General features: G+C 34.8%; 1 protein-coding gene across 1 annotated transcript in view; it reads right to left on the bottom strand.

Annotated features, from left to right (window-relative positions):
- Positions 1-1,748: 1,748 nt before the first annotated feature.
- swap70b (switching B cell complex subunit SWAP70b) overlaps positions 1,749-16,965 on the bottom strand; it is a 39,953-nt gene continuing 24,736 nt past the window's right edge. The window contains exons 8-12 of the mRNA XM_061894467.1: positions 11,329-11,436; positions 9,455-9,621; positions 4,591-4,789; positions 2,285-2,381; positions 1,749-2,220 (exon numbers count right to left, since the gene is read on the bottom strand). Of these exons, the coding sequence (XP_061750451.1) occupies positions 2,102-2,220; positions 2,285-2,381; positions 4,591-4,789; positions 9,455-9,621; positions 11,329-11,436 (690 nt within the window). The 3' untranslated portion in view covers positions 1,749-2,101. The remainder of the gene's footprint in view (positions 2,221-2,284; positions 2,382-4,590; positions 4,790-9,454; positions 9,622-11,328; positions 11,437-16,965) is intronic.

Consider the following 16,965-nt stretch of genomic DNA (forward strand, 5'->3'; position numbering starts at 1 on the left):
AAGTATCATGTTTAGTGTTTTTAATCCTGTTAAAGTATCATGTTTAGTGTATTTAATCCTGTTAAAAAGTATCATGTTTAATGTTTTTCATCCTGTTAAAAAGTATAATGTTTAGTGTATTTAATCCTGTTAAAAAGTATCATGTTTAATGTTTTTCATCCTGTTAAAAAGTATAATGTTTACTGTATTTAATCATGTTAAAAAGTATGATGTTTAGTGTTTTTCATCCTGTTAAAGTATAATGTTTAGTGTATTTAATCCTGTTAAAAAGTATGATGTTTAGTGTTTTTCATCCTGTTAAAGTATCATGTTTAGTGTATTTAATCCTGTTAAAAATTATCATGTTTATTGTTTTTCATCTTGTTGAAAACCTATCATGTTTAGTGTTTTTATTCCTGTTAAAGAATAATGTTTAGTGTTTTACATCTTGTTGAAAACATATCGTGTTTAGTGTATTTAATCCTGTTAAAGTATCATGTTTACTGTATTTAATTCTGGTGAAAAAGTATCATGTTTAGTGTATTTAACACTGGTTAAAAGGTATAATGTTTAGTGTATTCAACCTGGTCAAAAAATATGTTTAGTGTATTTAATCCAGGTCAAAAGGTATAATGTTTATTGTATTTAACCTGGTCAAAAGGTTTAATGTTTAGTGCATTTAACCTAGTCAAAAGGTAATAATGTTTAGTGCATTTAACCCCGGTCAAAATGTATAATGTTTAGTGTATATAACCTTGGTCAAAAAGTATAATTTTTAGTGCATTTAACCCTAGTCAAAATGCATAATGTTTAGTGTATTTAACCCTGGTCAAAAGGTATAATGTTTAATGTATTCAACCCTGGTCAAAATGTATAATGTTTAGTGCATTTAACCCTAGTCAAAAGGTAATAATGTTTAGTGCATTTAACCCTAGTCAAAAGGTATAATGTTTAGTGTATTTAAGCCTGGTCAAAAAGTATAATGTTTAGTGCATTTAACCCTGGTCAAAATGTATAATGTTTAGTGTATTTAACCCTGGTCAAAAGGTATAATGTTGTGTATTTAACCTGGTCAAAAGGTATAATGTTTAGTGCATTTAACCTGGTCAAAAGGTAATGTTTAGTGCATTTAACCCTGGTCAAAAGGTATAATGTTTAGTGTATTTAACCTGGTCAAAATTTCTAATGTTTAGTGTATTCAACCCTGGTCAAAAGTTATAATTTTTAGTGTATTTAACCCTGGTATAAAAGGTATAATGTTAAGTGCATTTGACCTGGTCAAAAGGTATAATTTTTAGTGTATTTAACCTGGTCAAAAGGTATTAATGTTTAGTGCATTTAACCCTGGTCAAAAGGTATAATGTTTAGTGTATTTAAACTGGTCAAAATTTCTAATGTTTAGTGTATTTAACCCTAATCAAAATGGCTAACGTTTAGTGTATTTAACCCTGGTCAAAAGGTATCATGTTTAATTCATTTAACACTTGTCAAAATGTATGTTTAGTGTATTTAACCTGGTCAAAAGGTATCATGTTTAGTGTATTAGGAGTCATGGGGCTTGAAGGCAGGATACAATTTCAGGAGTTTGGTCAGTGTGACTTCTGCCCAAAGTGTTATAGTCCTTCAGCGCCCTCTGCTGGCAGTTCATTGCAGTGACCCCAACACAAACTTGCAGTCTCAGTGTTAAATTGCATATTAAAGCAACATTTTTCTTTTAAAAATATTCTTCTATTGGTTCCTTCCCCTCTAAATGAAAAAAAAACTAATAGTAATAATTCCACATGTTTTATTGATTTGTTTACATAAAAACAATAGCTTTACAGCAAGTGTTAAAAAGTTAGCATTTTCACTGTTTGGAGAACACACACACGCACACACATAAAATCTTATCAGACGGCACATCAAAATAACATATTTACATTTTTATCTAGATTTATTAAACCGGCAAAAGTTAACCTGGACAATGGATTAGGTACCCCCCCCCCTTGACAAAGGCAGTGAAGTTGATGTCTGATAAACTTCACAAAACATGTTTAGGATATTGTGTTATTGTGTTTGTGTGCGACGGTACTGAGAGTTGTGTTGTCATGTCGCGAGAAGGTCGCTGCTAACTTAGCCGCTCCTACTGAGCCTGAGTCACCTGGTTCTTCATCTCCTGCCATTTCTTCTCACGCAGGCTCAGCTCGCCGTCGGAGAACGCCGCCGGGCCCCAGTTGGTGATCAGCTGCTGGCCCTTGGAACCTGTCGGGAAGAGAAGGCGAGTAAAAGTGGGCGTGTTATGGTGGGTCGCCATTACCGTGGTTACCTGGCTGGATGAGGCGCAGGAAGCCCTCGTGTTCCGCCACTTTGTGCTTCCAGGTCTTAGTGTTGTTGGCGGCGTCTTCTAGCTTCCTCATCACCGTCTGACGCACACACACAAACACACACACACACAGTTGCACAAGTTAGAATAAGGCTACTCCTATAAATCCTCAAATAATTGCCCAAGTTAAAATAAGGTTACCGTAAACCCTTTAATAGTTGCACAAGTTAAAATGAGGCTACTATTGTAAATCCTTAAATAGTTGCACAAGTTAAAATACGGTTACCGTAAACTCTCAAATAGTTGCACAAGTTAAAATAAGGTTATCGTAAGTCCTCAAACAGTTGCACAAGTTAAAACAAGGCTACTAAGTAAATCTTCAAATAGTTGCACAAGTTAAGATGAGGCTACTACCGTAAACCCTCAAATAGTTGCACAAGTTAAAAATAAGGCTATTACCGTAAACCCTCAAATAGTTGCACAAGTTAAAATAGTTACCGTAAATCCTGAAATAGTTGCACAAGTTAAAATTAGGCTACTACCGTAAACCCTCAAATAGTTGCACAAGTTAAAATAAGGTTACCGTAAATCCTCAAATAGTTGCACAAGTTAAAATTAGGCTACTACAGAAAACCCTCAAAAAGTTGCAAAAGTTTAAATAGGGCTACTACTGTAAATCCTCAAATAGTTGCACAAGTAAAAATAAGGTTACCGTAAATCCTCAAATAGTTGCACAAGTTAAAATTAGGCTACTACAGAAAACCCTCAAAAAGTTGCAAAAGTTTAAATAGGGCTACTACTGTAAATCCTCAAATAGTTGCACAAGTAAAAATAAGGTTAACGTAAATCCTAAAATAGTTGCACAACTTAAAATAAGGCTACTACCATAAAACCTCAAATAGTTGCACAGGTTAAAATAAGGCTACCGTAAACCCTCAAATAGTTCCACAAGTTAAAATTAGGCTACTACCGTAAACCCTGAAATAGTTGCACAAGTTAAAATAAGGTTACCGTAAGTCCTCAAATAGTTGCAAAAGTTAAAATAGGGCTACTACTGTAAATCCTCAAATAGCTGCACAAGTAAAAATAAGGTTACCGTAAATCCCAAAATAGTTGCACAATCTAAAATAAGGCTACTACCGCAAATCCTCAAATATTTGCACATGTTAATATAAGGTTACCGTAAATCCTGAAATAGTTGCACAGTTTAAAATAAGGCTACTACCGTAAAACCTCAAATAGTTGCACAAGTTAAAATAAGGCTACCGTAAATCCCAAATAGTTGCACAAGTTAAAATACGGTTATCGTAAAACCTCAAATAGTTGCACTAGTTAAAAACAAGGCTACTACCGTAAACCCTCAAATAGTTGCACAAGTTTAAAATAAGGCTACTACCGTAAACCCTCAAATAGTTGCACAAGTTAAAAATAAGGCTACAACCGTAAATCCTCAAATAGTTGCACAAGTTAAAAATGAAGCTACTACCGTAAACCCTCAAATAGTTCCACAAGTTAAAAACAAGGCTACTACCGTAAACCCTCAAATAGTTGCACAAGTTTAAAATAAGGCTACTACCGTAAACCCTCAAATAGTTGCACAAGTTAAAAATAAGGCTACTACCGTAAATCCTCAAATAGTTGCACAAGTTAAAAATGAAGCTACTACCGTAAACCCTCAAATAGTTCCACAAGTTAAAAAAGGCAACCGTAAATCCTCAAATAGTTGCACAAGTTAAAATAAGGTTACCATAAACCCTCAAATAGTTGCACAAGTTAAAAATGAGGGTACTACCGTAAACCCTCAAATAGTTGCACAAGTTAAAATAAGGCTACCGTAAATCCTCAAATAGTTGCACAAGTTAAAATAAGGTTACCATAAACACTCAAATAGTTGCACAAGTTAAAAATAAGGCTACTACGTAAACCCTCAAATAGTTGCACAATTTCAAAATAAGGCTACTACCGTAAACCCTCAAATAGTTGCACAATTTAAAAATAAGGCTACTACCGTAAACCCTCAAATAGTTGCACTAGTTAAATCAAGGCTACCACCGTAAACCCTCAAATAGTTGCACACGTTAAAAATAAGGCTACTACTGTAAACCCTCAAATAGTTGCACTATTTAAAACAAGGCTACAACCGTAACTCCTCAAATAGTTGCACAAGTTAAAAATAAGGCTACTACCGTAAACCCTCAAATAGTTGCACAAATTAAAAATAAGGCTACTACCGTAACTCCTCAAATAGTTGCACAGTTAAATGAGGAACAGAAGATGATGTAAATAGTGTGAGGTCCGAACTTGCTGACCTGGTATTGCTCCAGCGCCCCCTGCCGCTCGTGTTGCAGCTGCTCCAGCTTCTCCATGGCGTCCTGCAAGGCACTCTCCTTGGCCTCGCGCTCCTTCTCCAGCTCCTGCTTCTCAGCCTGCGTCTCGGAGATGGCCCGCTGCTGCCGCAGGTGGATCTGCTCCAGCTCTGCTCTCTTGGTCACCTCCTCCTCCAGTAAGCTGCAGCACACAAACATGCAGCGCTGGCTAATGGCATCACATGCGTTCCACACTTTGACTCTGGAACAGATCATTTCCACTTTTCTGGGATTTGAGTTGAGGAGCGTTGACAATGATGGAAGAGAAGTAAAAGTAGCCAGCAGGTGGAGCTGTGGTGTCTTTCTTGGAGCCAAGCTCCTTGTTTATGTTCTTTGTTTGTGTTCGGGTCTGATTCTGCTGACTCTGTGAAGGCCAGAAGGCGTCTGGGCTCGAAAGTAAATGTCAGCAGAGAGGAAGGAAGAACTAAGAGGAAATGCAACAGGCTATAACCCGCAATGCATCATTTCGCACCACCACCACCCGTATAATAATATAAATAATACAATTTATAACAATATAAATAGTATAGTTTATAATAATATAAACATTACAGTTTATAAGAGACATTACAGTTTATAATAATATACATATTACAGTTTATAGTATGACAAATATTACCGTTTATAACAATATAAATATTACAGTTTATAATGACATAAATATAATAGTTTATAATATGAAAAATATTACCGTTTAATACAATATAAATATTACAGTTTATAATTATATAAATATTACAGTTTATAATATGACAAATATTACCTTTTATAACAATATAAATATTACAGTTTATAATTATATAAAAATTACAGTTTATAATAACAAATATTACCTTTTATAACAATATAAATATCACAGTTTATAATATGATAAATATTACAGTTTATAATATACTTATTAGTTTTTAACATGATAAATATTACAGTTTATAATATAAACAATTAGTTTATAATCATATAAATACTACAGTTTATAATGACAAATATTAGAGTTTATAATTATATAAATATTACAGTTTATAATATGACAAATATTACCATTTAATACAATATAAATATTACAGTTTATAATGATATAAATATTACAGTTTATAAAGACAAATAGTACAGTTTAAAACAATATGAAAATTACAGTTTATAATAATATACATATTACAGTATTTAATATGACAAATATTACCGTTTATGACAATATAAATATTACAGTTTTAGACAATATAAATATTTCAGTTTATAATGATATAAGTATTACAGTTTATAATATGACAAATATCATTATAACAATATAAATATATCAGTTTATAATTATATACATATTAAAGTTTATATGACAAGTATTACCGTTTATAACAATATAAATATTACAGTCTATAATATGATAAATATTACAGTTTATAATAATATAAATATTACAGTTTATAATAATATATATATTACAGTTTATAATATATTTATTACAGTTTTTAACATGATACATTTTACAGTTTATAACAGAAGTGTCAAACTCAAATACAGAGTGGGCCAAAATTTAAAACCGAACAAAGCAGCGGGCCGAGGTTGAACAAATTAACCTTTTAATAGGGACCCAAACAAGTTTTGCATTGAATTTTGAACAAGCAAGGCTTACAGTATATACATTTATAGTGACATGCGAAATCGGGTTTCAAATAATAATAATAAATAAAAAATATCAATGGCATATCAAATCAAATTTAAATAAAAATGGAATGCCTCTTTTCGGCGGCGGGGTTGAGGTGGACGGGGTTTGGTGATAGCGGGGGTGTATATTGTAGCGTCCCGGAAGAGTTAGTGCTGCAAGGGGTTGTGGGTATTTGTTCTGTTGTGTTTATGTTGTGTTACAGTGCGGGTGTTCTCCCGAAATGTGTCATTCTTGTTTGGTGTGGGTTCACAGAGTGGCGTATATTTGTAACAGTGTTAAAGTTGTTTATACGGCCACCCTCAGTGTGACCTGTATAGCTGTTGACCAAGTATGCGATGCATTCACTTGTGTGTGTGTGTGTGTGTGTGTGTGTATTATGTGACTGGGCTGGCACGCTGTTTGTATGAAAGAAAAGCGGACGTGGCGACAGGTTGTAGAGAACGCCAAAGGCAGTGCTTTTAAGGTCCACCCCCAATATTGTTGCCCGGGATGAAATTTGGGAGGGACACTGAACTTCGGGAGTCTCCTGGAAAAATCGTGAGGGTTGGCAAGTAAGAGTATTAGCGGTGAATGCGGTGTTACAGCAGCCTAATGTTAATTTGATAATGCTTCAAGGGCCAAGTGAAATTACACGGCGGGCCAAATTTGGCCCGCGGGCCAGAGTTTGACACCCATGGTTTATAATATAAATATTAGTTTATAATCATATAAATATTATAGTTTATATAATATGACAAATAGTAGAGTTTAAAACAATATAACAATAACAGTTTATAATAATATAAATGTTAGTTTATAATATATTTATTACAGTTTTTAACGTGATTAATATTACAGTTTATAATACAAATTATACAGTGTATAATATATATATTACAGTTTATAATCATATAAATATTACAGTTTGTAATATGATAAATATTACTGCTCATAACGATATAGTTATTAGTTTTTAATAATATAAACATTACAGTTTATAATATGATGAATATTAGTTTATAAAAATAGAAATATCACAGTTTATAATATATTTATTACTCTTTTTAACATGATAAATATTACAGTTTATAATATAAATATTAGTTTATAATCATATACATATTACAGATTATTATGACAAATATTACAGTTTATAACAATATAAATATTACAGTTATAACACTATAAATGTTAGTTTATAATATATTTATTACAGTTTTTAACATAATAAATATTACAGTTTATAATATAAATATTACAGTTTGTAATATAAATATTAGTTTTTAATCATATACATATTACAGTTTATAATATGACAAATATTACAGTTTATAACTATATAAATATTACAGTTTATAATAATATAAACATTACCGTTTATAATATGATAAATATTACAGTTCATAATAATATAAATACTCCAGTTCATAATATATTTATTACAGTTTTTAACTTGATAAATATTACAGTTTATAATATAAATTATAAAGTTTATAATATAAAAAAAACAGTTTATAATATAATACATATTACAGTTTATAATATGACAAATATTACAGTTTAACAATATAAATATTTCAGTTTATAATAATATAAATATTACAATTTATAATACAAGAAATATTACAGTTTATAATATGACAACTATTAGAGTTTATAACAATCTAAATATTAGTTTATAATAATATAAATATTAGTTTATAATATGACAAATATAACAGGTTATAGTATAAATATTACAGTTTATAATATAAATATCAGTTTATAATATAAAAAATAATACAGTTCATAATATGATCAATATTAGTTTATAATACAAATATTACAGTTTATAATATGACAAATATATTAGCTAATATAAATAACAAATATTACAGTTTATAATATAAATATTTCAGTTTATAATAATATAAACATTACAATTTATAATACAAGAAATATTACAGTTTATAATATGACAACTATTAGAGTTTATAACAATCTAAATATTAGTTTATAATATAAATATTAGTTTATAATATGACAAATATAACAGGTTATAGTATAAATATTACAGTTTATAATATAAATATCAGTTTATAATATAAAAAATAATACAGTTCATAATATGATCAATATTAGTTTATAATACAAATATTACAGTTTATAATATGACAAATATATTAGCTAATATAAATAACAAATATTACCGTTTATAATATAAATATGACAGTTTATAATAGTATAAATATTACAGTTTGTATCATAAATATTACAGTTTGTAATATGACAAATATTACAGTTTTTATAATATTATAAATATTACAGTTCATACCATTATAAATATTAGTTTATAGTATAAATATTACAGTTTATAATAATATACATAGTGCAGTTTATAATATGATATTACAGTTTGTAATATTATAACTATTAATTTATAGTATAAATATTAGTTTATAATAATATAAATATTACAGTTTATAATATTATTAATTCACAATAATATAAGTATTACAGTTTATAAAATTGTGCATATTAGTTTATAATATCAATATTACGGTTAATATATTAGTTTATAATACTGTGAATATTACAGTTTATAATATGACTAATATTACCGTTTATAATATAAATATTAAAGTTTATAATATGACAAATAACAGTTGTTATAATATGATAAATATTACAGTTTATAATATAAATATTACAGTTCATAATATTATAAATATTAGTTTATAATATAAATATTACATTTATAATATTAGTTTATAATAATATAAATAGTACAGTTTATAATGACAAATATAACAGTTTTTATAATATGATAAATATTACAGTTTATAATATATTACAGTTCATATTATTATAAATATTAGTTTATAATATAAATATTACATTTATAATATTAGTTTATAATAATATAAATAGTAGAGTTTATAATATGATAAATATAACAGTTTATAATATAAATATTTGTTTATAATATAAATATTAGTTTATAATCATATAAATATTATGGTTTATAGTATTATATTATTTTACAATAATGTAAATATTATAGTTGGTAATATGACAAATATAAGTTTATAATAATATAAATATTACAGATAATAGCATAGTGAATGGTCCAAAAGGAGCAGGAAGACAGAGTGACAGGAACAGGAAGTGGACATTTTGAGGACTGACCGCGCCTGCAGCTTGCGGACAGTCTCCTCGTCCTGTCGGGCGCGCCTCTCGTCCTCCAGGGCGTCCTCCAGGCGCCGGTACATGTCCTCCATCTCCTGGACCCGCTGCAGGTACTGTTCCACTTCTGTGGACTTCTGGGCCACCTGCTCCTCCATCTGCTGCCTCACCTGAACATGCACACGTCACCATGGCAACACAATCCTCAACCACACACTGCAGTTTATGTCCACAACCCTTCTACGTGGACCAGCCGCTCTGTCCGCTTATGTCGACATCCCCTTTAGTCCTGGTCCACTGTATTATCATTACTAAAAATGGCTCCTTATGTCAACAACCCCTTTAGTCCTAATCCACTGTATTATCATTACTAAAAATATACGCTTATGTCAACAACCCCTTTAGTCCTAATCCACTGTATTATCATTACTAAAAATATACGCTTATGTCAACAACCCCTTTAGTCCTAATCCACTGTATTATCATTACTAAAAATATCCGCTTACGTCGACATCCCCTTTAGTCCTGGTCCTTGTGTTATCATTACTGGAAAGTGTACACTTATGTCAACAACCCCTTTAGTCCTGGTTCACTGTATTATCATTACTAAAAATGTCCGCTTATGTCGACATCCCCTTTAATTCTGGTCCATGTGTTATCATTACTAAAAAGGTGTCCGCTTATGTCGACAGCGCCCTTATTCCTGGTCCATGTGTTATTATTACTAGAAAGTGTCCGCTTATGTCAACAACCCCTTTAGTCCTTATCCACTCTATTATCATTACTAAAAATATCCGCTTACGTCGACATCCCCTTTAGTCCTGGTCCTTGTGTTGTCATTACTAGAAAGTGTCCGCTTATGTCAACAACCCCTTTAGTCCTTATCCACTCTATTATCATTACTAAAAATATCCGCTTATGTCAACAACCCCTTTAGTCCTAATCCACTGTATTATCATTACTAAAAATATCCGCTTACGTCGACATCCCCTTTAGTCCTGGTCCTTGTGTTGTCATTACTAGAAAGTGTACGCTTATGTCAACAACACCTTATTCCTGGTCCACTGTATTATCATTACTAAAAATGTCCGCTTATGTCGACATCCCATTCAGTTCTGGTCCATGTGTTATCATTACTAGAAAAGTGTCTGCTTATGTCAACAACGCCTTATTCCTGGTCCACTGTATTATCAATATTCAAAATGTCCGCTTATGTCGACATCCCCTTCAGTTCTGGTCCATGTGTTATCATTACTAGAAAAGTGTCCTCTTATGTCGACAGCGCCTTTATTCCTGGTCCATGTGTTATTACCAATTTTTTTTTGCTTATGTCGACATCTCCTTTAGTCCTGGTCCATGTGCTATCATTACGAGAAAGTGTCCGCTTATGTCAACAACCCCTTGAGTCCTGGTCCACTGTATTATCATTACTAAAAACGTCCGCTTATGTCTAACTCCCCTTTTGTCCTGGTCCTTGTGTTATCATTACTAGAAAGTGTCCGCTTATGTCAACAACCCCTTTAATCCTGGTCCATGTGTTACCATTACTAAAAAATGTTTGGTTATGTCGACATCCCCTTTAGTCCTGGTGCACTGTGTTAATACTAAAAAATTAAAAAATGTCCGCTTATGTCGACATCTCGTTTAGTACTGCTCCACACTGTGTTATTACAACAACAAAAAAGTCTGCTTATGTTGACATCCCCTGTAGTCCTGCTCCATGTGTTATTACAAAAAAGTATCCAACCGGGACTAATTTGACCCCGGCTACATCATTAGCGGCGTCGACATAAACGTTTTCCACAGTACGACGTTGTCAACCAAAAGTCAGGATCCTGGTCTTGCCAGGCGGTCTGGACTCCATGCTGTCCACCTACCATCTTCTCTCTCTCCAGGTCCAGCCTGTAGCGGTCCTGGAGGTCTGCCTGGGTCTGAAGTCGCCGCCGCTCTTCCTCCGCCGCGGTCGCTGCTGCTTCCTCCAGAGCCTGAAACCGTAAGAACACGCTTTTTTTTAGTCCTCAGCTCTCACCACGTTGTAATAATAAAATGTATTTGTCATTAAGGAGACATATTTTATTCAGTATTACACTGAATCAGCAATAACAGCAGGCCAGTTAGCTAGGTGTACATTCATGTACTTGGTATCGCTCTCGGCATCTTTCATCTACAACATGTATCGTTCCACCATTTGATTTTGTTTTTTAAACATTTTCTGTGAAGACTTTTGGGAAATGGTGTGTGTGTGTGTGTGTGTGTGTGTGTGTGTGTGTGTGTGTGTGTGTGTGTGTGTGTGTGTGTAAGAAAACAAGACACAATAAAATACACAATGTCAACACAAGCGAACAAACACACTAATGTGAATGTCACAGTGGAGAGTCAAGAGATTCTACCTTCTTTTAAAGGTTTCATTGTGTGTGTGTGTGTGTGTGTGTGTGTGTGTGTGTGTGTGTGTGTGTGTGTGTGTGTGTGTGTGTGTGTGTGTGTGTGTGTGTAAAAGAGAACAAGACACAATACAATACACAATGTCAACACAAGTGAACAAACACTAATGTGAATGTCACAGAGGAGAGTCAAGACATTCTAACTCCTCTTAAAGGTTTTATTGTGTAGTGTGTGTGTGTGTGTGTGTGTGTGTAAGAGAACAAGACAATACAATACACAATGTCAACACAAGCGAACAAACACACTAATGTGAATGTCACAGAGGAGTCAAGACATTCTACCTTCTCTTAAAGGTTTTATTGTGTTGTGTGTGTGTGTGTGTGTGTGTGTGTGTGTGTGTGTGTGTAAGAGAACAAGACAATACAATACACAATGTCAACACAAGCGAACAAACAGACTAATGTGAATGTCACAGAGGAGTCAAGAGATTCTACCTTCTCTTAAAGGTTTTATTGTGTTGTGTTGTGTGTGTGTGTGTGTGTGTGTGTGTGTGTGTGTGTGTGTGTGTGTGTGTGTGTGTGTGTGTGTGTGTGTGTGTGTGTGTGTATTCATGCTGTTAACTATGTGGAGACCAAAGCTTGCACCTCAATGGCAAAGGTTTGTGTACGCTAACACAAAGACAAACAGTGTGCTGTGAGTTACTGGCACCCAAACACCATGCAGTACACAGTCTGTGTTATTCCTGTGCCATTTACCAAGACTGTCTTACTACTAAAAGGGTCCGCTTATGTCGACATCCCCTCTCGTCCTGGTCCACTGTGCTACTATTAAAAAGTGTCCGCTTATGTCGACATCCCTTTTAGTCCCCACTGTGCTATTACTAAAAAATGTTTGCTTATGTCGACATCCCCTCTAGTTCTGGTCCACTGTGCTATTATTAAAAAGTGTCCGCTTATGTCGACCTCCCTTTTAGTCCCCACTGTGCTATTACTAAAATATGTTCGCTTATGTCGACATCCCCTTTAGTCCTGCTCCATGTGTTATTACTTAAAAAAGTGTCCGTTTATGTCGACAACCCCTTTAGTCCTGCTCCATGTGTTATTAGTTAAAAATATTTGCTTATGTCGACATCCCCTCTAGGCCTGGTCCACTGTGCTATTATTAAAAATTGTCCGCTTGTATCCACATCCCCTTTAGTCCTGGTCCACTGTGCTATTCTTAAAAAGTGTCCCTTTGTGTCAACAACCCCTTCAGTCCTGGTCCACTGTGCTATTACTAAAATATGTTCGCTTATGTCGACATCCCCTTTAGTCCTGCTCCATGTGTTATTACTTAAAAAGTGTCCGCTTATATCGACAACCCCTTCAGTCCTGGTCTACGCGTTATAACTAAAAAATGTTCGCTTATGTTGACATCCCCTCTAGTCGTGGTCCACTGTGCTATTCTTAAAAAGTGTCCGTTTATGTCAACAACCCCTTCAGTCCTGGTCCACTGTGCTATTAATAAAATATGTTTGCTTATGTCGACATCCCCTCTAGTCCTGGTCCACTGTGCTATTACTAAAAAATGTTCGCTTATGTCGACATCCCCTATAGTCGTGGTCCACTTTGCTGTTATTAAAAAGTGTCCGTTTATGTCAACAACCCCTTCAGTCCTGGTCCACTGTGCTATTAATAAAATATGTTCGCTTATGTCGACATCCCCTTTAGTCCTGCTCCATGTGTTATTACTTAAAAATGTTCGCTTATGTCAACAGCCCCTTTAGTCCTGGTCCATGTGTTATTACTTAAAAATGTTGGCTTATGTTGACACCCCCTTCAGTCCTGGTCCACTGTGCTATTAATAAAATATGTTCGCTTATGTCGACATCCCCTTTAGTCCTGCTCCATGTGTTATTACTTAAAAATGTTCGCTTATGTTGACAACACCTTTAGTCCTGGTCCATGTGTTATTACTTAAAAATGTTTGCTTATGTTGACATCCCCTCTAGTCCTGGTCCACTGTGCTATTACTAAAAAATTTTCGCTTATGTCGACATCCCCTATAGTCGTGGTCCACTGTGCTGTTATTAAAAAGTGTCCGTTTATGTCAACAACCCCTTCAGTCCTGGTCCACTGTGCTATTAATAAAATATGTTCGCTTATGTCGACATCCCCTTTAGTCCTGCTCCATGTGTTATTACTTAAAAATGTTCGCTTATGTCAACAGCCCCTTTAGTCCTGGTCCATGTGTTATTACTTAAAAATGTTGGCTTATGTTGACACCCCCTTCAGTCCTGGTCCACTGTGCTATTAATAAAATATGTTCGCTTATGTCGACATCCCCTTTAGTCCTGCTCCATGTGTTATTACTTAAAAATGTTCGCTTATGTTGACAACACCTTTAGTCCTGGTCCATGTGTTATTACTTAAAAATGTTTGCTTATGTTGACATCCCCTCTAGTCCTGGTCCACTGTGCTATTACTAAAAATGTTCGCTTATGTCAACATCTCCTCTAGTCGTGGTCCACTGTGCTATTATTAAAAAGTGTCCGTTTATGTCAAGAACTCTTCAGTCCTGGTCCACTGTGCTATTAATAAAATATGTTCGCTTGTTTCGACATCCCCTTTAGTCCTGCTCCATGTGTTATTACTTAAAAATGTTCGTTTATGTTGACAACCCCTTTAGTCCTGGTCCATGTGTTATTACTTAAAATATATTTGCTTATGTCAACATTCCCTCTTGTCCTGGTCCACTGTGCTATTATTTAAAATTGTCCGCTTATATCGACAACCCCTTTAGTCCTGGTCTACGCGTTATTACTAAAAAATGTTCGCTTATGTCGACATCCCCTCTAGTCCTGGTCCACTGTGCTATTACTAAAAAATGTTCGCTTATGTCGACATCCCCTCTAGTCGTGGTCCACTGTGCTATTATTAAAAAGTGTCAGTTTATGTCAACAACACCTTCAGTCCTGGTCCACTGTGCTATTAATAAAATATGTTCGCTTATGTCGACATCCCCTTTAGTCCTGCTCCATGTGTTATTACTTAAAAATGTTCGCTTATGTCGACAGCCCCTTTAGTTCTGGCCCATGTGTTATTAATTAAAAATGTTCGCTTATGTCGACATACACTCTAGTCCTGCTCCATTGTGTTATCATCACTAAAAATCCCCTGACCAAACAGGAAGTTGTCAATCCACACGACCACTGCCCCGCCTGTCAATCAAGTCGTCAACTGGAAGCACGCGTTTAACGCGACCAACGAGTCGCCATTCCCGTTTCCGTCTACATTCCTGAATTACATTATTCATGACTTGGGGGGAGCGGGGGGATAACGCTGGAGGGGCGGAGCCGCACATTCGTTAGTATTCACGAGGTTGCGTCTTGCCCACTTGGCAGCGAGTGTGTGAGTGAAAGCACTGTGGAACAATGCGGCTGTTTGGAATAACAATGGCAGCCAACTGGAATGTTGCCCTTCAGTCTCAACACTTGGAACACGTTGCTGCTCTTTGGGGTCATCTACAATGACCTGCTTGTACAACAACATTCACAGGCATGGTAGCTGAGATAGGCACCAGCGCCCTCCGCGTACCCAAAAGGGAATAAGCGGTCGAAAATGGATGGATGGATGGGTTTTGGCATGATGACTCAGCAATCGTCACATCTTCTTCCTCTATTATTAACCTGTGATGTGCCTCCATTGACGACATTTGTACCTAAACTAAAGGCCCGATCTACTGAATGTTTGCGTGTACTCAAACATGTGCCAACTCGATAGCCAGTGAAGTTGGCACGTTGGGTAAATCGGAAATCAAAACAATGATTTGCATGTCCTTTTCAACCTAAACTCAATTGAATAAACTGCAAAGACAAGATACTTAACATTCCAACAGGAAAACCTTGTTATTTTTTGCAAATATTAGCTCATTTGGAATTTGATGCCTGCAACATGTTTCAAAAAAGCTGGCACAATTGGAAAAAAAGACTGAGATAGTTGAGGAATCCTCATCAAACAATTATTTGGAACATCCCACAGGTGAACAAGCTGATTGGGAACAGGTAGGTGCCATGATTGGATATTAAAGCAGCTTCCATGGAATGCTCAGTCATTCACAAACAAGGATGGGGCGAGGGTCACCGCTTTGTCAACAAATGCGTGAGCAAATTCTCCAACAGTTTAAGAACAACGTTTCTCGACCAGCTATTGCAAAAATTTAGGGATTTCACCATCTACGGTCCGTAATATCATCAAAAGGTTCATAGAATCTGGAAAAATCACTGCACGTAAGCGGCAAGGCCGAAAACCAACATTGAATGCCCGTGACCTTAGATGCCTCAGGCGGTACTGCATCAAAAAGCAACATCCGTGTGTAAAGGATATCACCACATGGGCTCAGGAACACTTCGGAAAACCACTGTCAGTAACTACAGTTTGTCATTTTTTTGGAGAGGTCAGCTTGAAGCGTCCCTCTGTCTCGGAGTGCCTTGTTGTCCTGTGAAATTTGCTAATTTAGCTTCCTGTTTCTATGACCCACCTTATCTTGCCACTGATTGGCCAGTCTGCAATTTTTCGCCCTAACCTTAGTCAATAGTGACTCATCATACAAACACCCACCAATCATCAGGGAGTTTCCCTGGATGCATGGATGTTCTCATTCATCCAGGACATTGGATTTTCTCCATATGCAGTCTGTTTTCTCTGTTAGTATCTTTGATCTAAGCTTTTTTATTGATTGATTGAAACTTTTATTAGTAGATTGCACAGTACGGTACATATTCTGTACAATTGACCATGAAATGGTAACACCCGAATAAGTTTTTCAACTTGTTTAAGTCGGGGTCCATGTTAATCAATTCACCTCACTACATGGCTCTAAAAGTAGTTAAGCTACAGGAAAAGCTAGCGCCAAGCTATTTGGAAATGTAGCTAAACCACTTAGCTTAGCCCCATGTCAATCAATCAATTAATCAAAGTTTATTTATAGTGTCTCAAAGGGCTGCACAAGCCACAACAACATCCTCGGTTCAAATCCCACATCAGGGCAAAAAAAACCCTCAACATACAAATACGTGTTTTGATACGTTCTAATAAAATGTTATGATCGACGGTATCGAAAGCAGCGCTAAGATGAAGAAGCAGCAACATGGA

This window comes from Nerophis ophidion, linkage group LG03, assembly GCF_033978795.1.
Source record: "Nerophis ophidion isolate RoL-2023_Sa linkage group LG03, RoL_Noph_v1.0, whole genome shotgun sequence".
NCBI lineage: Eukaryota > Metazoa > Chordata > Actinopteri > Syngnathiformes > Syngnathidae > Nerophis > Nerophis ophidion.